Source organism: Carcharhinus amblyrhynchos, chromosome 12 (assembly GCF_965287045.1).
Source record: "Carcharhinus amblyrhynchos chromosome 12, sCarAmb.v2.hapA, whole genome shotgun sequence".
Lineage (NCBI taxonomy): Eukaryota > Metazoa > Chordata > Chondrichthyes > Carcharhiniformes > Carcharhinidae > Carcharhinus > Carcharhinus amblyrhynchos.
In genome coordinates this window covers 52,762,559-52,783,097 of record NC_137335.1, presented here as the reverse complement: position 1 = coordinate 52,783,097, position 20,539 = coordinate 52,762,559, and the positions used below count along the sequence as shown (strand labels likewise).

The 20,539-nt window shown below is 41.5% G+C and overlaps 1 protein-coding gene across 1 annotated transcript in view; it reads left to right on the top strand.

Moving 5' to 3' along the window:
- ush2a (Usher syndrome 2A (autosomal recessive, mild)) overlaps positions 1–20,539 on the top strand; it is an 815,153-nt gene that overhangs the window by 110,473 nt on the left and 684,141 nt on the right. The window contains exons 8-9 of the mRNA XM_080200528.1: positions 10,235–10,456; positions 15,777–15,870. Coding sequence (XP_080056654.1) covers positions 10,235–10,456; positions 15,777–15,870 — 316 coding nt within the window. The remainder of the gene's footprint in view (positions 1–10,234; positions 10,457–15,776; positions 15,871–20,539) is intronic.

Genomic DNA, 20,539 nt, shown 5'->3' with positions numbered 1-20,539 from the left:
AATTGCCAACCAATCCTTTCTCAATGCCCAACACCCAGTCCAAGATAGCCTGCTCCAGTGTTGGTTCCTCAATGTGTTGCTGCAGAAAACCATCCTGTATGCAATCCAGAAATTCCTCCTCTATTGTACTGTGACTGATTTGACTCTCCCAATCTATTTGCAGATAATAGTCACCCATAATCACCAATGTTCCTTTAACGCTTGCATCTCTGATTTCCAATCGAATGCTTTTCTCAACATTACCACTAAGTTTGGTGGTCTGTATACAACTCCCACAAATGTTTTTGCTCCTTGTTTTTTAACCGACCCACACAAATTCCACATCATCTATGCCAGTATCTTTCCTCAATATCATATCAATATCATCTTTAATCAACAATGCAACTCCACCACCGTTTCCTTCCCATCTGTCCTAACTGCTCTTTGTCACTAGCGAATATAACCTTTACAAACTATAAACCACAGAAATTACCTCTGAGACTACCAGTGATAAAATTATTAAATAATTACCTGACCTTTCTACTTCCCAATCAGCTCTTTACCTTGTGTCCTCTACCACTCGAGCAGGGCGAGACCACATCCTGCTTTTATCTTGCTTGTCCTCCTCACAGTGCTCTATTTTTGGTTAGAGAAGGAGATAGGGAGGGAAACAATATATTGTCTCAGGCTTCGCCGCTCCTTGACACCAGTTCTACCTCTACTCACTATACAGTCAAGATGGCTGCAGAGAAATCTCCCAGAAGTTCCTCAGTGAAGTCAGTGAAATATCAGTCATGATTGAATGTAGGAGCAGACTTGATGGGCTAAGTGGCCCAATTCTGCTCCTATGTCTTATGGTCTTATGCTTTAAGTCTCTCTGCCACCTCTGCTGGATGTCCTTCTCATGTTTGTCTCTGGAGAAGTTCTTCCTCTACCCACCATACAATCAAGGTGATTGTGGCAACTTCTCTCAGAATGCTCCACGGTAAAGTCTCTCTGTCTCCTCTACTAGATGATTTTATGCACATCTTACACACCATAAACAATCATCATGATGGAGTGGGCAAGATCAAATTATTTTCTTTAACATTGTTGACTGGTTCGCTGTTTTGGAATAGTCATGTAGATGTACAAATTTGTAAAACCATTGAATAAACAGAGTGGAAAATATAATATGAAATTTTGGGAAAGACTGCAATGTAAATACATGGAAATCTATGGATGGGAGTCTCTGGCCCCTCTGCAATGTGACTCTTGGCAGCAGGAGACAGTCTGCCGTTGGCCAGTAGCGGGATCCTCTGGTCCCATCACTGTCAATGGGATTGCCCATTTTACCCACCCCATGCACCTGGGAGATGTGTGGCAGGGGGGTGCCCCAACAAGATCCCAACAAGAAAAGTTGGAAGTTGGAAGAGTTTGCCCAGACTGTTTGCCAGTATATGTGAGTGTTTATCAGTAGATCTAGATCTTGCATTCCTACTGCTGAAGCCTGTTTGTTTACTTACGTAGTTTCATGCATAGTTCATACAGTTTTTTGCTGCCTTTCCCCATTTATCCGCTCTGGCAAACTTTTGCCGCTTTAGGTAACCACTTTATTTGCCAAGTGGTGGCACCTGCCCTGACTCTTTGAAACCATGGTTGAGAATTGTCTTTTCATATTGCAGTGTAGCTGTTGTATCTGTCTAATTTCCTGCCAGCATTCCATAAAAGGTCTTTATTGAACTTAACCCATGGCTGAATTTGTATAATAATTTTGAAGATTTGTTACCTTATATAAAACAATAGATAAAATTATCAATACTATTTTATATTGTAACCTGTTTATCTTTTTTTATAACATAGTATCAAAACACTAAACTATTTTCTACTTATCTACATATCACTTATCCAATTTCATGTCATAATGGGGTAGTATCTATTGTAAAACTCCAGTTAGGCAGGAGCTAAGCTGAGTGTAGTATCACACACACACACACAAATTATATCATATCATATCTCACATATCTGTGAATTATGGGATGATTACTCCTATGAATACACGAGTATGTAAAAAGTGCTGACCATTGACTATTTTTAATTTTTTACATCTGTTTTTCGACACTTCTGCAACCCTCTCTCTCAGTAGTATATTAACCTCAATCCTGTACACCTGTCTGTTCTCATTTTCCTTGATTTCCGTTTTATTTCAATTTTAGTCATGTCCCTACCCTTTTCCATTTATTTTATAAGCCTGCTTAATGTCATTGCCTACTTAAATAAATTGGCTGATAAATTGGGTGTGATAATAAGAAGGTTGTACTGCGGTCCAGATGTAAAAGAAGATACAGGGCCACAGAACACTTCTTCATTAACAGTGCTCATTGAATACAATAGAAAGTGCAAACTAGCTGTAAGGTTTATTTTGACATAGCAGAGGAAGAGAAATAGGCCATTTAGCTCCTCAAGCCTGCTCCATCATTCAGTGAGATCACAGCTGATCTGCGATCTAACTCTTCATTCCCACGTTTGTCCCATATTCCTGAACATCTTTGACAAAATTTTACCAATCTCAGATTTTAAAAATAGCAATTGATCTAGCAACAGCTGTATTTTGTAGAAGAGATGTAGAGATGTGGGAATTATTTTCTATTTTCACACACGATGGGCGGAATTCTCCTGCTTTTAGGCTAAGTGCCCATGCTCGACGGGGAAAGCAGGAGTGTTCCTGTTGACATTAACAGCTTCTGTCAGGTGGGATTCACCCACTTGAAAGATGCTATTGCGTTCATCGCAGGGAACCTGCCAGACAGCCCCACAGTTCAGAGATTGGGGAAGCCTTCTTAAAGGGAGCCCTGATCTCCGCACTTCTGTCTCCCCTAAAAAAAATGAAATGGTGCCCCTTCCCCCACCAACCAGGGAGCACCAGCAGTCCCTCACCAAAGTGAGACATCCCCCTCACCCACTAATAACGGGCAACCCCTCCCCAACCACACAGACCACGCAGGCATGATGGTGATGTAACACCCTGCCAGACCACCACTCAGGCCCCCCCTTCTGGCCATGCATCTTAGCAGTAAAATGGTGTACTATCCACTGGCATCCTGGCACTGACAGCCTGGCCTGTTGCCTTTGGCACAAAGGAGGTCAAAGAGATAGGTTTAGTGGCCACCTGCTCCTCTGCTGTTGCCACGCTGCAGAGGGAGGGTCCCTCAAGTGTCCTGGCAGTTGGGTAGGCACCAGGGGTTGACTTCACCAATCGCTGAAATCTATCACCATATGCTTTGACCCCAGCTGTAGCATCAAAGCAGCTCCAGGATGGCATTGCCAAGGTGAGTATGATCCTGGATGTTTTTGTACTAGGCTCCTGTCAAGCTGCAGCAGATGATATTTGCAACATCTGGTTGCTCTCTGTGCACTTTTGTGTAAGGGTGATCATTGAGCTGAAGGCATTTCATTTTATAAAAGCAAATTGCTGCGAATGCTAGAGTTCTGAAACCAAAAGAGAAAAAATGCTGGAAAATCTCAGTGGGTCTGGCAGCACCTGTAAGGAGAGAAAAGAGCTACATTTCAAATCCAGCTGACCCAAATGTCAGCTTTTTTCTCTCCTTACAGATGCTGCCAGATGTGCTGAGATTTTCCAGCATTTTTTCTCTTTTATTTTCAGGCATTTCATTTTCACTGGCCAGAAGGAGGTGGACAGAGCAAGCACATGGTTCTTTGAGGCTTTCTAATGGGGTAAGATGCCATTTATCACAAGCATATCACTTTATGAGCTCTGCAAGTCAACTCAGATGTACGGCAAACAAAAAGGATTCCACTCCCTCAACTCCAACATGTGTTCAATCATTCACAGCGTATCATGTAGGTCAGTTCACAATGACAGTTATAATGTCTTCATTCTGTGGCATTTTATATGTATTTGAACCTCCACAACAAACCAAAGTGTGGCCACTGGCTGATATGGACGATCTAGGGCTTTATGACTCCAATGCCTTCAGCATATACATGTATGCAATATACATAGCGTGAAAGCCATGTTGCCACACAAGATGTAGTAGAGCAGACCAATGGAAGGTTGAGACAATTCTTCAGCTGCCTGGACTGCTCTGGAAGAGGCTTCTAGTACTTGGCACAGGGGGTCTCAAGACTCCTGAATACAGTTGAAGCTTGCCAGCACATCTCCACAGCCATTGCCAGCAGCTGTGTGATGAGCAGCTGAGGAGGAAGAGGAGGAAAAGGAAGGAAGGAAAGATGCAAGATAGATACCCGATTTCTGGATAGTCAGCCTTGAACAACTGAATGAGTTAGCACAGGCCCAATCCTCCATTCACCAACAGTTGCAAGCCTTACATTCTGTCACCTGACCACTACAGCACCTACTTAGCACCAGTGCAAAACATAAAATCCACCACAAACTAAACATACCAAAACAAATTAATAAATTAAATCATGCCACGGTGCATGCAAATATCAACTAATCATCCTTGGGCATTCCCTGAGTGCCTATCTTCAGTACGCCCATAAAAGAGTAATATTGCAGATGTTGGAAATTTGATCGACAAAGATCTCATTATCCCACAACTGAAAAGGCCGCCCTGCAGGACAAAACACGGGTACAAGTTGCAAAGAGGGAAGTTAATGACCCACTCAATGCTTGATGTTTTACTCAGATTCTTTCAGGAGGTAGCTGGAACAAGGCAAAGGTGACTGCTCTGCTCACCTTTGCATGTTTTTGTGGAGCTCATCAATATGGGACAAGTCTATTTGCATCTTCTCCATTCTCTGCATCATTTGGTAATTGTAGTTAATTATTGTGCTTTTGCACACATTTTTTTCAAAGCTGATGTCAGTTTGAGTATCATTCATGTGACCAATTCACAGGGGTGCTTGATATCAGCAGAACACAGAATCACAGAATACTACAGTGCATGAGAGCCCCTATGAGCCATCAAGTCTGCACCGACACATGGAAGGCCCTGACCTGCCCACCTAATCCCACTTGCCACCCTTGTCCTATAACCTTGAATATTATGGGGTGCCAAGTACTCATCCAGTTACTTAACGGATGTGAGGCAATCCGTCTCCATCAGCCTCCCAGGCAGTGCATTCCAGACTGCTACCACCCTCTCGGTAAAAAAGCTTTTCTTCAAACCCCCACTAACCCTTCCACCCCAGATGATTTAGGTCAAAGGCTAAGATTGTGCTAATGGTATGTAGCCTCATTTCAAGATTTAAATAATGCACTGAAACATCCGATATCAAATTTACACTTTAAATGAAGCTCTATGACAGCCTTCCAGATTGAAAATCAGGTGGATGCTGAGTCACTGTACCCTGTACCTGACCCATTCACAGTACTTTTTAAAGTGGTTTCTGCTGTTTTTTTTTCAGTTTTCATTTCTCCCTTTCCTGCATTTTGCTCCAGGCATTAGGTAGTTTTGCTGGATAATCCTCCGTTCGGCAGTTTTATTTTTTCTTTCCCCCATGGCAAAAAGTCTTTGATTATTTATGGTTGCTGCTGGCACTCAAATCACGTTACACAAGGAAGTGATGATGGCTTGCCTTTAGTGTGAATTCAACCCTCTGTTGCTACAGTGGCATATTGCCCAAGGAGTGCAGTTGCAATGTTTCTGTACCAGGACTATGTGAATCAGTGTCCAATTTGACGTTATAGCTTGAGATAAATAATCAAGAGTGTTCATTGCTGTCAGTCAAAGAGCAGGAGTTGTATTACGGCAACATACATAAGGCTTTCCGTCTCTGAAGACGGGATAAAAAAATTCATGGGGTGATTTCAACTCAGCTAGTGGAGAAGGGACTAGCTGATGGGCAGTTAAAATTGCTCTCTAGCCTGGGGCTGTGAGGTGCTTCTGTGATTTGAATTAGCTGAATTCAGCATGCTATCCTACTAATATTGACAGAGCCCTTTTACATGAACCTGGCTGCAACTTTTACTGGGCTGTCTGACTGGGAAGTAGCAGTCAGTTTTCTGCCAGTGGCACAAATGGTCAAGGCCAGAAGAAGAAACCTCTGTTCTTAAAGAAACTTTAAGGCCTCCCCTACAATGGAGATGCCCACCCCCCACCCAACCAATTGCGGGACCCCTGCAGGAAGGCTTCTGTCCCCGATTCATTAGTACCAATGCAGAGGTTAGATTAGCGAGTTGTAAAGGCAGCATTGTTTTAAGGAGGAATTTTAATTTCCACATAGACTGAGATAAGCATACGGGCTCATGAAAGATAGAAAGGCAAAAAACTAACCTGGACACATTTATGAAAGTTACTGACAGAGAGCAGTAAATTTCATGAATGTGTCCAGAAGAGTTTTTTTTTAAACACTGTGGTAACTTCTAGGATTTACATGGGGAATCCCTGATTGGCCTCCCAATTGGACTTATAGAATACGAGTTCTTAAGGTGATAGGTAATTACCTTAATAAATGGGACACATATCCCAAGTCCTCTATAAAGCAGATTGTGAGTGAGTACATTGTGGCATTGTCTTGGTTGGGACTTGTGTGTGTTCGCCACAGGCTTGTGGATTTACTTTTACTTTGTGCAACAAAGCACTGTTCCTTTACAGCTGACTTCTGAGTTATTACAGACACAAATAAAAGAACATGCCAAATTAGATCTAATAATGCGTGAAATTTAGTTAACAGCGTATCAGTGTGTAAACATTTAGTTAATAAAACCATAAAAGAATATGATTGAGTTTGATGTGTGTCTGAGAGAGAGAAAGGTGAAACAGCCACTAAGATTTCAGGTGTAGGTGTGACTGACTTCAACAGGCTGGAGACAAAAACTTATTCACAGGGCCCAATTTTAACCCATTCAAAATCTACCCAATTACACAGAGTTAAAATTGGGCCTACTGTAAAGTGGGAAAATTTGTCATTGGGAAAAGTGCGAGGAGTTCAAATAAGTAGTTGAGGTGATAATGATTCAGCTTAAATCCCAAAGGGACAAGAGTTCTCAGTGCCAAAGCACACACCATGGATGACAAAAGAAATAAAGGGACAGAATAAAACTAAAAGAAAAAGCATACAAAAATGTGGGAAATAGCACAGGTCCACGTGAATGGGAGAGATACAAAGAACAGTGAAGGGTAACAAAACATAAGCTAAGAGCTACAGCAAAAAATAATGAAAAGAAACTTGCAAGAGATAGCAAAAAACTTATAATTAGAAAAAGAAGGGTTGCAGAAAGCAGAGTGGGCCTTTTAAAAACTGACAATGGTAGGATAAATGGAAAAAGGAAATGGTAGGCATTTTGAATAATTACATTGCATCAATATTCACAGGAGTGGAAGAGGCTCAATTTTAACTCTATGAAAGAGGGTGGATTTTGAATGGGTTAAAATCAGGCCCTGTGGATAAGTTTTTGTCTCAACCTCTTGAAGTTAGTCATACCTATTATCTGGAATCTTAGTAGCTGTTTTGCTTTTCTCCTTCTCAAACACAATTTGAATTCAATCACATTCTTTTATGGTTTTATTAGATAAATGTTTACGCACTGATAGGCTGTTAACTAAATTTCGCTCATTATTAGATCTAATTTGGCATGTTCCTTTACTTGTGTCTGTAATAACTCAGGAATCAGCTGTAAAGGAATGGTGCTTTATTGCACAAACAATCATGGATCACATGCTAATTTTAAATCTGAGATTGATATATTCCTGCTAACCAAAGGTAGTAAAGAACAAGGGGCAAAGGTGGGTATATGACGTTACAGGCTCAAGGGACTCAATGGCTTAGGTTACATCAGATTGTGTCTTACTCCCAACCTGTACATTGAGAAGTCAGTCAGCAAGGTTTAAATGAGATCTAGGAGTTAAGACCATAAGAAATAGGTGCAGGAATCGACCATTCAATCTTTCAAGACTGTTCTACCATTTAATAAGATCGTGGCTGATCTAACGCTCACCTAATCCCCCTCCCTACCTTATCTCCATCACCCTTAATTCCCCAGATGATTAAAAAATCTATTGATCTCAACCTTGAAAATGTTCAAGGATTCGGCCTCTACAGCTTCCTGGGGTAAAGAATTCCAAAGGCTCACCACTCTTTGAGAGAAGAAATTCCTCCTCAGCTTAAATGAGCACACTCTTATTCTGTGACTATGTCCTCTGGTCCTACACCCTCCCATGAATGGAAAGATCCTTCCAACATTTACCCTGTCTAACCCTCTGAAAATCTTAAAAGTTTTAATCATATCACCTCTTATTCTGCTGAACTCTAAGACGTCCCTCATATAGCAGTCCCTCCATACCCCAGACCATCCTAGCAAACATTATTGTACTGCCTCCAATGGTATTATAACTTTCCTTAAATAAGGGGACCAAACCATACACTGTATTTCAAACTGGCTTCGCTAGTACCTTATACAGTTGCAGCAACATCTCTTTATCTTTAAGCACTTGTCTTCTTGAAATAAAAACCAGCATTCCATTTGCCTTCCTTGTTACCATCTTCACCTATGCAAGCTTTCTGTGTTTCATGGACAAGGACCCCCCAAGTCCCTTTGTGTTACAACTTTCTGCAGTCTCTCTCCATTTAAATAATAATCTGCCTTTTCATTCTTTCTTCCAAAATGAACACCTTACATTAATAAGATTATTATTAAACTAGAAAGAGTGCAGAAAAGATTTTCTAGGATGCTACTAGATCTTGATTGTTTGATTTATAAGGAGAGACTGGATAGACTGGGGCTTTTTTCTCTGGAGCATAGGAAGCTCAGGGGTGATCTTGAAGAGGTCTATTAAATAATGAGGGGGACATAGATCAGCTAGATAGTAACATTTTTTTCCCAAATGTAGGGGAAATGAAAACTAGAGGGCATGGATTTAAGTGAGAGGGGAGAGATGCAAAAGGGTCCAGAGGGGGGCAATTCTTTCACTCAGACTGTGGTGAATGTTTGGACCGAGCTGCCAGAGGCAGTAGTAGAGGTGGGTACAATTCTGTCGTTTAAGAAGCATTTAGACAGTTACATGGGTAAGAATGGGTATAGAGGGATATGGGCCAAATGTGGGCAATTGGGTGGCATGGATAAGTTGGGCTGATGGGCCCGTTTCCATACTGTAAACTCCTATAACTCAATATCTCTCTGTAAACTATTTATATCTTCCTTAGCGTCTGTCTTCCCTCCCACTTTTGCATCATCTGCAAATTTGGCTACAGTACACTCTGTTCCTTCCTCCAAATCATTGTTTTATATTTTAAAGGACTGTAGTCCCAGCATTGAACTCTGTGGCACTCCACTGGTTACTCAGGTTCCAACCTGAAAAAAAACCCTTACTCGTACTCGCTGCTTCCTGTTAGTTAGATAATCCTCTACCCGTTCCAAAATATTGCCTCCAACACCATGAGCTCCTATCTTGCCTGTCACCTTATCAAATACCTTTGGAAAATCCAAATATACAACACAGACTGGTTTAAGTTTAAGTTTATTTATTAGTGTCAGAAGTAGGCCTACGTTAACACTGGAATGAAGTTACTGTGAAAATACCCTAGTCGCCACACTCTGGCACCTGTTCGGGTACACTGAGGAGAATTTATCATGGCCAATGCACCTAACCAGCACATCTTTCAGACTGGGAGGAAACCAGAGCACCTGGAGCAAAACATGCAGTCACAGGGAGAACGTGCAGACTCTGCACTGACAGTGATCCAAGCCAGGAATTGAACCCGGGTGAGGCAGCAGTGCTAACCATTGTGCCATCATGCCATTCTCCTCTATCTACTCTGGCTGATACCTCCTCAAACAACAATATACCCTTGACTTCATTCCAGACAATTGGGTAAGTTTCTGATTAATCCCTCTGCTTTGCAATGGACTGCCTACTCTTTAGTCATTTTTTCCATGTTTTTACAAAAGTACAATTATTAAAGATGGTAGCATGCCTGCATCTGAACTGTCATGCCACTTTAGTGGATTGATTGATTTCTGTGGCTCAACAATGAGTTTACATAGGTTATGCCAAGGTCAGAAGAATAACAGAGTGAAAATTGGCATCATCATCAATGCAGCTGCAATGGAACCTTATTGGCCAATCAAAGAACAGAATTTACAATTCAAAGAAGTTGCCTTTGGACTTCTACGTCTCCAGAAAATGAATGAATCAGGATAAATGATTGACATGTACATGGAATGACTCATTTAAACTTGGAGCCTCAAATACATTTCTATTTGTCTGCTGAAGAAACCACTTTCCTTCTGTTTATGTATGAATTAATATATATTTTTTCTTTTCTTTTAAATTTATTGATTTTTAACCAGCACCATTCCCTATGCGGGTGGAAATGTGACTTTCAGTATACTGACTTCTGAACCAAACAGACGTCCTGGGTACAATGACTTTTACAACACTCCAGCTCTTCAAACATTTGTCAGGACTACTCATGTAAGAATCCATCTAAGAGGCCAATACCATACCAGGCAAACATCAGTGAACTTCAGACATAGATATTATGGAGTGAATGAAATCACCATAAGTGGAAGGTAAGGTTTGATAAAGTATTTAAGAAATTATTATATAAGTGCTTGCCATGAGTATGGCAAGTTAACCAGTGGATGTTTTCTGCTTAAGATGGGAAGTAGAGAATATTTCCCAATTTATCATTTACAATTAGTGGAGTAAGATTTAAAGCTTTTTTAAAGCTATATTTATTAATTTCACAAGTAGGCTGTATTAACACTGCAATGAAGTTACTATGAAAATCCCCTATGAAAATGAAGTTACTATGTCGGAGGAAACTGGAGCAACCATAGGAAACACACGCAGACACAGGGAGAATGTGTACACTCGAGATAGTCACCCAAGCTGGAATTGAACCTGGGGCTCCGGTCCTGTTCAGCAGCACTGCTCACCCCCGTGCCACTGATTTACCTTCCAACTGAAATATTCTTCCACATTTATACATCTTCAGATTATACAAAAGTTAGAGAAATATGTATTAGTCATTTCTGTAATTTATTTCAATTATAATGAGATGTGGCTTTATTTTTATATGATCCTTTTGGCTATTCTTGTCGATGATTGGAGTTTTCTCTTTGTGTTGTCTTTTATGAATCATTTTATTTTTCTTGCCATAGTGTGAAAAGAAAAATAAAATACTGGGTTTGGAAGCTATCTATTGTATATGGCTGAAATATGTAACTAAAGTTAAAATTAATTCATTGGTCACAAGTAGGCTTACATTAACAGTGCAATGAAGTTACCGTGAAAATCTCCCAGTCACCACACTCCCGCACTTGTTCGGGTACATTGAGGGAGAATTTAGAATGGCCAATGCTCCAAACCAGCACATCTTTCAGACTATGGGTGGAAACCAGAGCATCTGGAGGAAGAACATGCAGACTCCACATAGACAGTGCCCCAAGCTGGGAATTGAACCTAGGTCCCTGATGCTGTGAGGCAGCAGTGCTAACCACTGTGCCACCGTGCCACTCTTATGCCACCATACCACCCCTGTACCACTGTGTCCCTCTTATGCCGCCATTGATGCATTACATGTGAATGTCAGTGTAACAAAAATATTCATGCAGTAAACTGGATTTAGAACTTTTCACATGAGGTGGAATATTATCAAAATCATTTCAGCATCACTGACATTATTATCAAGGGCAAAAATATATGTAATCAGATTTTTAACACTCATAACTCTCTTTGTGGTAGAGAAAGCACTTACATGAAAACATAACCCCTTCAATAGACATGTTACCTTTGTAATGTGTATAGAACGTCCAGTGAGTTATTACATTACTGTTGCCTTTAAGCAATCAATAAAACAAATAACAACATATTAAACATGTTTTGTAAGTATGTACAGTGGACCATCTTTTACCAAGCACCTCTGTTGTTTATTATTGAAAACTATCAAGAAGCGACATTGTATGATAATACAAAAAGCCAAGGTGGTGGTGGTGGGGTGGGGTGGGGGGGAGGGTTGTGGTTGGGGGGGAGGTTGATTTGAAGCAATGGTGCCACAGTCTACATTAGATTCCTCACCCACCCCAGAAGAACTTTTACGCAGTTCCTGCAGATCTATTGTAATATAAACTGCTATAAAACCTTCCAAAAGACAGAATTTAAATCCAGAACCTGATCAGAGTCATGATCCTGACGACACTTTGGGTTTGGATTGCCGTTCCAGTGCTGATCATCAGCTCAGTGCCTAAATGGGTCAAAGGTAACAGCACTCCAATGATCCACATTCCATAACTCACCAGGCTCCTTCAGCGGCGCCTTCCAAACCGGCAACTTCTACCAGGACAGGGGCAGCAGACAGAATCATGGTCATAGGATCACAAAGGTTTACAGCATGGAAACAGGCCCTTTGGCCCAACTTGTCCATGTCTCTCAGTTTTTAACACGAAGCTAGTCCCAATTACCTGCATTTTGCCCATATCCCTGAATACCCATCTTACTCATTTAACTGTCTAAATGCTTTTTAAAAGACAAAATTGTACCCACCTCTGCTACTACCTCTGGCAGCTTGTTCCAGACATTCACCACCTCTAAGTGAAAAAATTGCCCCTCTGGGCTCTTTTGTATCTCTTCCCTCTCACCTTAAATCTATGCCTCTAGTTTTAGACTCCCCTACCTTTGCGCAAAGAAGCATGGGAATGCCATCACCTGCAAATTCCCCTTCAAGCAATGCACCATCCTGATTTGGGACTGTATAGCCATTCTGTCACTATTGTTGGGTCAAAATGTGGACTGCTTTGGTTCAAGAACACAGTAAGAAGTCTCACAACACCAGGTTAAAGACCAACAGGTTCCTGTTGAACTTTAAACTGGTGCTGTGAGACTTCTTACTGTGTTTACGCCAGTCCAACGCCAGCATCTCCACATCTTGGCTCAAGAAGGCAGATAGTACCACTTTCTTGAGGACAATGAGTGATAGACATTAAATGTTACCTGAGCCAGTGATACCCCATGAGAAAACATATTTTACAAAAGGGCTGAAAGGTAATCTATTCCCACATAGCCTTCCTGGAAGCCTGAGTGGCAATTCAGATCACAATCTAGTTTTTGCTGTGGCAGTATATCTACTGTCAGATTGTTAATGGAGTTGTTTTATGGAATTTTTGTGAATTATCTGGCTAACTTTGTACGTTTAGGACAAAAACAAAATACTGCAGATACTAAAAACTGAAATAAAAACAGAAAAAATGCTGGGCAGACAGTGCAAGTCTGGCAGAATCTATGCAAAGAGAAACAGAATTAACTACCAGAATTTTACAGCCTCACCTGCCTGTAAGATTCACCTGAGGCCAGTGAACAATGCCGTTCTACGTGAATCGACATGTCAGTAAAATTCCAGCCAATGTTTTCATTTTGTATGACTCTTCTTCAGAGCCTGAAGTCGGGGGAGGTGGTTTGGTGGTGCATCAAGTAGGGCTGGTCCCTTCTGCTGAGGGAGCACCCCACTGGGCACAAGATGATTGGGCAGGAAGGTCCATCTCCAGCCTATGGTCAGGCTGCCATTCAATACCTGATGGTCACGCATATGGCTTGGGCACCCCTGCTGCTGGCAAAATAGCAGTGGCTGCGGGGAAGGGGCCTTTAAGTAGCTGTTAATTGGCCACTTCAGAGCCTCAATTGGCTCAAGGGTGAGCAGCTCATCTGGTACCTATCCTGCTGCTGGGTCAGGTAGGTGACGAAAATGGTACCATCACTGAGGTCCCATCTGAATTTACATTGCCCCCTGCCTGCCAGTCCATTTCTAGGGGCAGCGTAAAATTCTGACCTGTGTGTGAACAGTAATGGATTATTAAATCATAGACATAGCATAGAAGGAAGACATTTAATCCATAAAGTCTGCACCGCCTCTCTAAATGACCTGTGCCTTTTTCCCTGTAATCTTGCAAATTAGTTCCCTTCAAGTATAGAACATAGAACAGTACAGCACAGTACAGGCCCTTCTGCCCTCGATGTTGAACCCAAGATCAAGCTATCCCATTCCCTATCATTCTGGTGTGTTCCATGTGACTATCCAGTAACCGCTTGAAAGTTCCTAAAGTGTCCAACTCCACTATCACAGCAGGCAGTGCATTCCACACCCCAATCATTCTCCGCATAAGAAGCTACCTCGGACATCCCTTCTATATCTCCCACCATGAACCTTATAGTTATGCCCCCTAGTAATAGCTACATCCACCTGAGGAAATAGTCTCTAAACATTCACTCTATCTATCCCCCTCATCATCTTATAAACCTCTATTAAATCGTCTCTCAAACTCCTCCGCTCCCTCAATCTTTCATCATAAGACCTACCCTCCAAACCAGGTAGCATCCTGGTAAATCTTCTCTTTACGCTTTCCAATGCTTCCACATCCTTCTTATAATGAGGTGACTAGAAGTACACCCAATATTCCAAATGTGGCTCACCAAGGCCCTGTATAGTTGCAGCATATCCTCACGACTCTTAAACTCAAACCTCCTGTTAATAAACGCTAACACACTATAAGCCTTCTTCACAGCTCTATCCACTTGAGTGGCAGCCTTCAGAGATCTGTGGATATGAACACCAAGGTCTCTCTATTCTTCCACATTCCTCAGAACCCTGCAGTTGACCCTATAATCTGCATTCAAGTTTGTCCTACCAAAATGAATCACCCAATTCTGCCCAATTAATTTTTGGAAGCTTCTACAGAATCTAAGTCCACCATTTCTCTCAGGTGGCATGTTCTGGATGCTCAGAGAAAGTATGTAGAATCATATAAGAAATTATTGGAAGCTCTAATTTTGGAACTTTAATGAAAGGATAACCCGCAACATTTCTGCCCCAATTCCTACTCTGTTCAACTCAAAGTCCCTTAGGAATTAATTGTTACCCTTAGACCTCAACCCCAAAATTGCTGTGATCTGGCTGATAATTACAACTTTCCACATAACTGGTCATTCTGCTGCCAGCTATTGGTTTATAAACCAGGTTGATCATTCCTAAGTCTCCTTGGTGACTGTTGTGCCAGAGCCTCCGGCCTTGGTTTTTTATTATAAAATGTCATCGAAAATATTGAAACACGTTTTCAGGGGACTATGGGTGGAATTTTCCGTGCTGTGAACCACAAGAATCATAGTGGTTGGGACAGGGGCTATGCAAAGGTCTGTTGACCTCGAGCAAGATTTTCCAGTTTTGGCGTGAGCGTGGCTGGAAAGTTCTGCCCATTCTGTTTGAATGGCCATTGCTTAGCACCTTGTTCCATCTCTTTAGTCTGGTTCTTGCCTAGGCCCAGACAAACCCATTCATCATAATGTTGCTTCCATGACCGAAACAATGGACCCCATTCAGTTGTGACATCCTTGGCTCTCAAGTTGATGTATATGTGATAAAGTTTATTTCTGCTAAGCTGTTGTCGATGTTTGTTTGTATGTATCATAGCTGTTGTCTGGGCCCGTCTGTTATAATGGCCTCCCAGTTTCTTTAATTAGATTGTCTGATGGCCACTGATTTGTGTCTTTAAGATGATAATGTCCCCAGTGTCTTTAAACAGTATCGACTTGGTTCCAGCACTGACATGCTTTGAAGATTAACCCCTGACAAGGCAGCCTGCGCCTCTGTGCTGAAGTTTGGCCTGTTTGTTTGCAATATTTATGTCCGTGAAGCTTTTTGGGTTTTCTTTTCAAAAAAAGTCCGGTTGGAGGGGATTCTGATCCTACAACTCAATGAGCCAAAATTATCTTGTGATTTATGAGCAAGCTTTAACTGGCAGAATAGTTACTTGTGGTGCATTCTAGACTGTCTATAAATAAGATAACAATGTGCATGCTTCATTATTTTGGCAATTGCTTTTTTTTCTCTCTTGTCTGTAGGTGTAACTGCCATGGTCATGCTGATCACTGTGACACTTCAGCCAATCCATACAAATGCATGTGCATGAAGGAGAGCCACACAGAGGGTGATAATGTAAGTCCCCACAGAGACAGAATTACTGATTAATTACATTGGACTGCTTGAGATAGGTGGGGGGGGGGCGGTGATGGGGAGTGGAAAGGCAGGTCCGATGGCTCTCTGCTTGAGAGCTATGGGGGTGTGAAAGGGCATCTATTGCCACTCTGCCTGTGATCAGTGAGGGAGAAGGAGGTGGCTGCTGCCACTCTGCCTGTGATGATCGGGGGGGAGGGGGTCCACTGTCACTCTACCTATGATCAGTCGGGGGGAAGGGGGAGTCCGCTGTCACTCTGCCTAACATTGGTGGGGGGGAAGACAGGATGGGGCCCACGACCGGTCTGGGTGGTGAGGGTGTGGAAGGGATATAGGGTAGGGAAGTGGCATTCTATCATTTGTTTCTGCACATGCGCAGTCGGAGGCACCAATTGGACTTACAGACTTCTGCAGCACGATTTGGACTCGCTGACATTTTTCAGGCAGAGTTCATATGGGGGCACCTGTGAATGGATCTTAAAATCAGATCTGTTACACTCCCAGTTTCAAGTCTGCCCTGCACTGTGACAAGTTATCTGCCCAAGGGAAAAGCTCTGTCACAAATCATGCTGACAAGATTCAAGGCACATATATTTGTCATATTAATAAGTGTGTTTAGTGATCGTATGATGTATAATTTTGGAGATCAGAAGTGCAAAGACCAAAGGTGTGAGAGATAGAGTGTGAGGAACTGAGAAGGACCTGAAAATGAGAATGTGATAATTGTCCAAGGCCAGCATTTTCTGAGGTGTGATGGGCTCTTATTGTTGTGATGAGGGTAGGATTAGAAGGCACCCTGTTATGAGGCACAGAACTTGATTTCTACTTTGGTGGTGTCAGGGTTTCCAGTTACATGGAAAGCATTCCCCATAGTCTGGAACACTCCCAGTAGATTGGAAGTCAGTAAATATAATGCTAGATTGAAGAAAGGAAGAAGAGAGAAAACAAAGTAAAAGTAAAGTAAGGTAGATAGTGGTAAAGCAGTATATGTAGTATATTTGGATTTCAAAAGGCATTTGATGAATTATCTCACTAAAGGTTAATGCACAAAAAAAAGAACCTTGAAACTGAGGTAATTTCTTTAACATGAATGGAAGATTGATTAATGGACAGAAATCACAAAGTAGGGAGAAATAAGATGGCAGTAGGGTTGGCGGGCTGCGACTAGTGGAGTGCTGGAAGGATCAGTCCTGGGACCTCTGCTGTCTCAATGACTTAGACAAAGTGACCCAGAGATATACATCAAAGTTTGTTGATTATTCTAAGTTAGATCGGAATATAAGCATAGAAGGACACACAAAGATATAGATAGATTAACTGAGTGGACAATGATACAGCTGATTAAGTATAAACTGAGGACTTAAGTTTATTTACTTTGATAATAAGAATGGTAAAGATGAATATTTTTAAAAAACACTGGAACTTGTAGAAGTGTTAATATTCAGAGTGACTTGTATGTATGCATAGGAGTAGTACCAAAGTTTAGCAGAAAGGTACAGCAAGCAATTAGGAAAGAAATGGCACGTTGATCTTCATCGCAAAGGCATTAAAGTACAAGTATAAGGAAGTCTTGCTAAAATTATGCAGGGCTTTTGTGTGACCAGACCTGGGATACTGTGTACACTTTTGTTCTCCATATTTAAGGAATAATATCCTTATCTTCATGGCAGTATAGCAAAGGCTCACAGAATTGAATCCTGGATTAAGAAGTTTGATAAGAGGCGGAGTAAATGGGGCCCATAATCTCTGGAGTTTAGAAGAATGAGGGGCGATCTCATTGAAAATGTAAAGAATTTGAAGGGGCTTGACAGGGTAGACACTGAGAGGTTGTTTCCCCTCCCTGGACATGGGGGAGAAAGTTTCAAGATAAGGAGGCAATTATTTTGGACAGATAGAATATCTGCAGTGCAGAAGGAAGCCATTCAGCCCATCAAACCTGCACCATCATAAAATCCCATCCAGACCCTATCCCCGTAACCCCACAAATTTACCCTAATAGTCTCCCTGACATCCCCCTAACACTAAGGAGCAATTTTAGCATGGCCAATCAACCTAACCTACACATTTTTGGACTGTGGGAGGAAACCGGAGCACTGGGAGGAAACCCATGCAGACACAGAAAGAATGTGCAAACTCCACATTGACAGTCACTCAAGCCGGGAATTGAACCCGGGTCCCTGGTGCTGTGATACAGCAGTGCTAACCACTGTGCCACCTTGCTGTCCTTTCCTTCACTCAAAGCATTCCGAAACTTTGGAATTCTCCACCCCGAGTTCTGAGAATGCTCCATCATTTAATATATTTAAGACTGAGACAGACAGATTTTTGGTCTCTCAGGGAAGCAGGGGATATGGGGAGCAGGCAGAAGATCAGTCAAGATTATAATGAATGGCCCAGGGGGAAATATGGTCTATTCTAGCTCCTGTTATGTTCCTCTTGTTTGAGAATGCCAGCAATATAGTCTATCACTTCTTGCCTTGCACATACATCATTCCACCTGTGTTTTGCCTTTTGTGTGATTGGGACATACGGAACATGAATTAGAACTGGAAAAGATATCTCTGTCTCTCAGCAGACAAACTTTACTCATTTTGTCTTTCACTTGTAGAGTACTGCCTTAATGTGAAGACAATGCGATAACCCTCAGAAAAGCAGACACTCACCCAGGTTATTTTATGCTGCTTTTCATATAGCAATCAGACATTTATAAAAGTCCTTTCTGTTTTACGATGACCACAGGATTTCAAATGACTGCATGCATGAAATTGATGACTTCCTCCTCACTGCGAAAGCTGACACTCCAGCAGACTTGTGCTGTTATGGTCTCTTTGCTTATTTGGTAAATGGGAAAAATAATTCAATTTTTAGCCACACAAAATATATAACTTCCATGACATATTTGTGCACAATAAATTGACTGAAGCCACAAGCATTTCACGTGCGAGCTGGGATGCACCCATAAAAGTTGAGGATCTTGCTGACTTTTATGGCTATTGAGAATGTTTGTAATTTTTTTTATCGACCTAAGCATTCCAGTCGTACAACAAAGATTGGTAAAACAATAATGTGAGTTTTTTATTAAAAGATAAGACCATATACACACAACATTAACTGGGATGTTATATATGTGTCTGACCTCAATTACTGCTCAGATAGACTGAGTCCAAGTTCATAGGCTTATGTTAAGAGCCCCAGCTGATGTTAACTGGATGGGTATTTTGAACTCCAGAAGGGAACTTTGGAATGCCTGCTCTCAATTGTATTTTGAAATAAGGAAAGACATAAAGACCATTGAAGCATCCCCCAGACTCTTGTGATGATTTTAACCAGAATAGATGTTTATTAAACAGCAAAGCACATAAAAAAGTCAACTAGAATTACACTTAAATACATCAACTACAGGGGCGGCACTGTGGCACAGTGGTTAGCACTGTGGCCCACAGTGCCAGGGACCCAGGTTCAATTCCCAGTTTGGGTCACTGTCTGTGTGGAGTCTGCACGTTCTCCCTGTGTCTGCGTGGGTTTCGTCCGGGTGCTCGTGTTGCCTCCCACAGTCCAAAAGACATGCTGGTCAGGTGCATTGGGCATGCTAAATTGCCCCTTAGTGTACCTGAACAGGTACCAAAGTGTGGCAACTAAGGGATTTTACAGTAACTTAATTGCAGTGTTAATGTAAGCTTACACTAATAAATAAAACATTTAAAAAATTATTGCCTATTCACAATACCTTTAAATTTAACCAATTCCAAACCCCTCTGTTAATCTGACCTCAGAGCTAAACCTCCCACAGGTTTGAAAACTACAAACTAAATTCAGCAATTCTTGCCACGCCTAGATCTTCTGGGGTTGCTTCTGATTTAGAATAGAGACAACTGGCTTCTCTAACAGGCTTTCTCCAGGCCCAGGTTACTGGGGATAACGTAGCTTCCAGCTGTGTAGGCTGTGATCTTTAATATATTTTTTGATTGGTGACATATTTATTTTTATAAATTCATCCCATTTAACTGTACACACTGTACATAGGGTGAATTTGCCTCTGGTATGATGTTCTTTTCTTTTGATCTTCCGTTATCTAAACTATTGTTCTCAGAAGTTACTTTTAAGTTCCTTTATTACAAGAGGTCACCTTTTAGAGTGTAAACATGAAACTCAGCCCCAACTTCCACTGTTACAAACTTGGCTTAGTAAACATTTGTTCTCAGTGTTGCTAGGTTAATCAGCATATCAAAGCTTAAATTCCATCAGGCCAGACAGTCTTCCAGTTTCCATTTTAAAAATAGCTTGTTATTCCTTTAAATATAAGCCTACCAGAACCCATTCCCAATTGTTGGATTACCTTTTTTTTCCAATTTTATCACAATGTCCTAGCACTTAGTACATCACATCCTATCTTGGTGGTAGCGAGTGGCAACAATTTAAGCTGCGTAATCTTAAAAGTAAATTGTGCATATGCAAGATATGATTAGGAATTCCTGATGGGTAGGTGGCAAAGCTTCAAATTCCCACCTTTTCCTGAGTACCTCAATGTACCGTTCTTCCAACATTCCAACCTAATTCTTCTCCTGTATTATTCATTTATGGAACATGGGTGTCACTGGCTGACCAGCATTTATTATTTATCTCTGATTGTCCTTGAACTGACAGGCTTGTC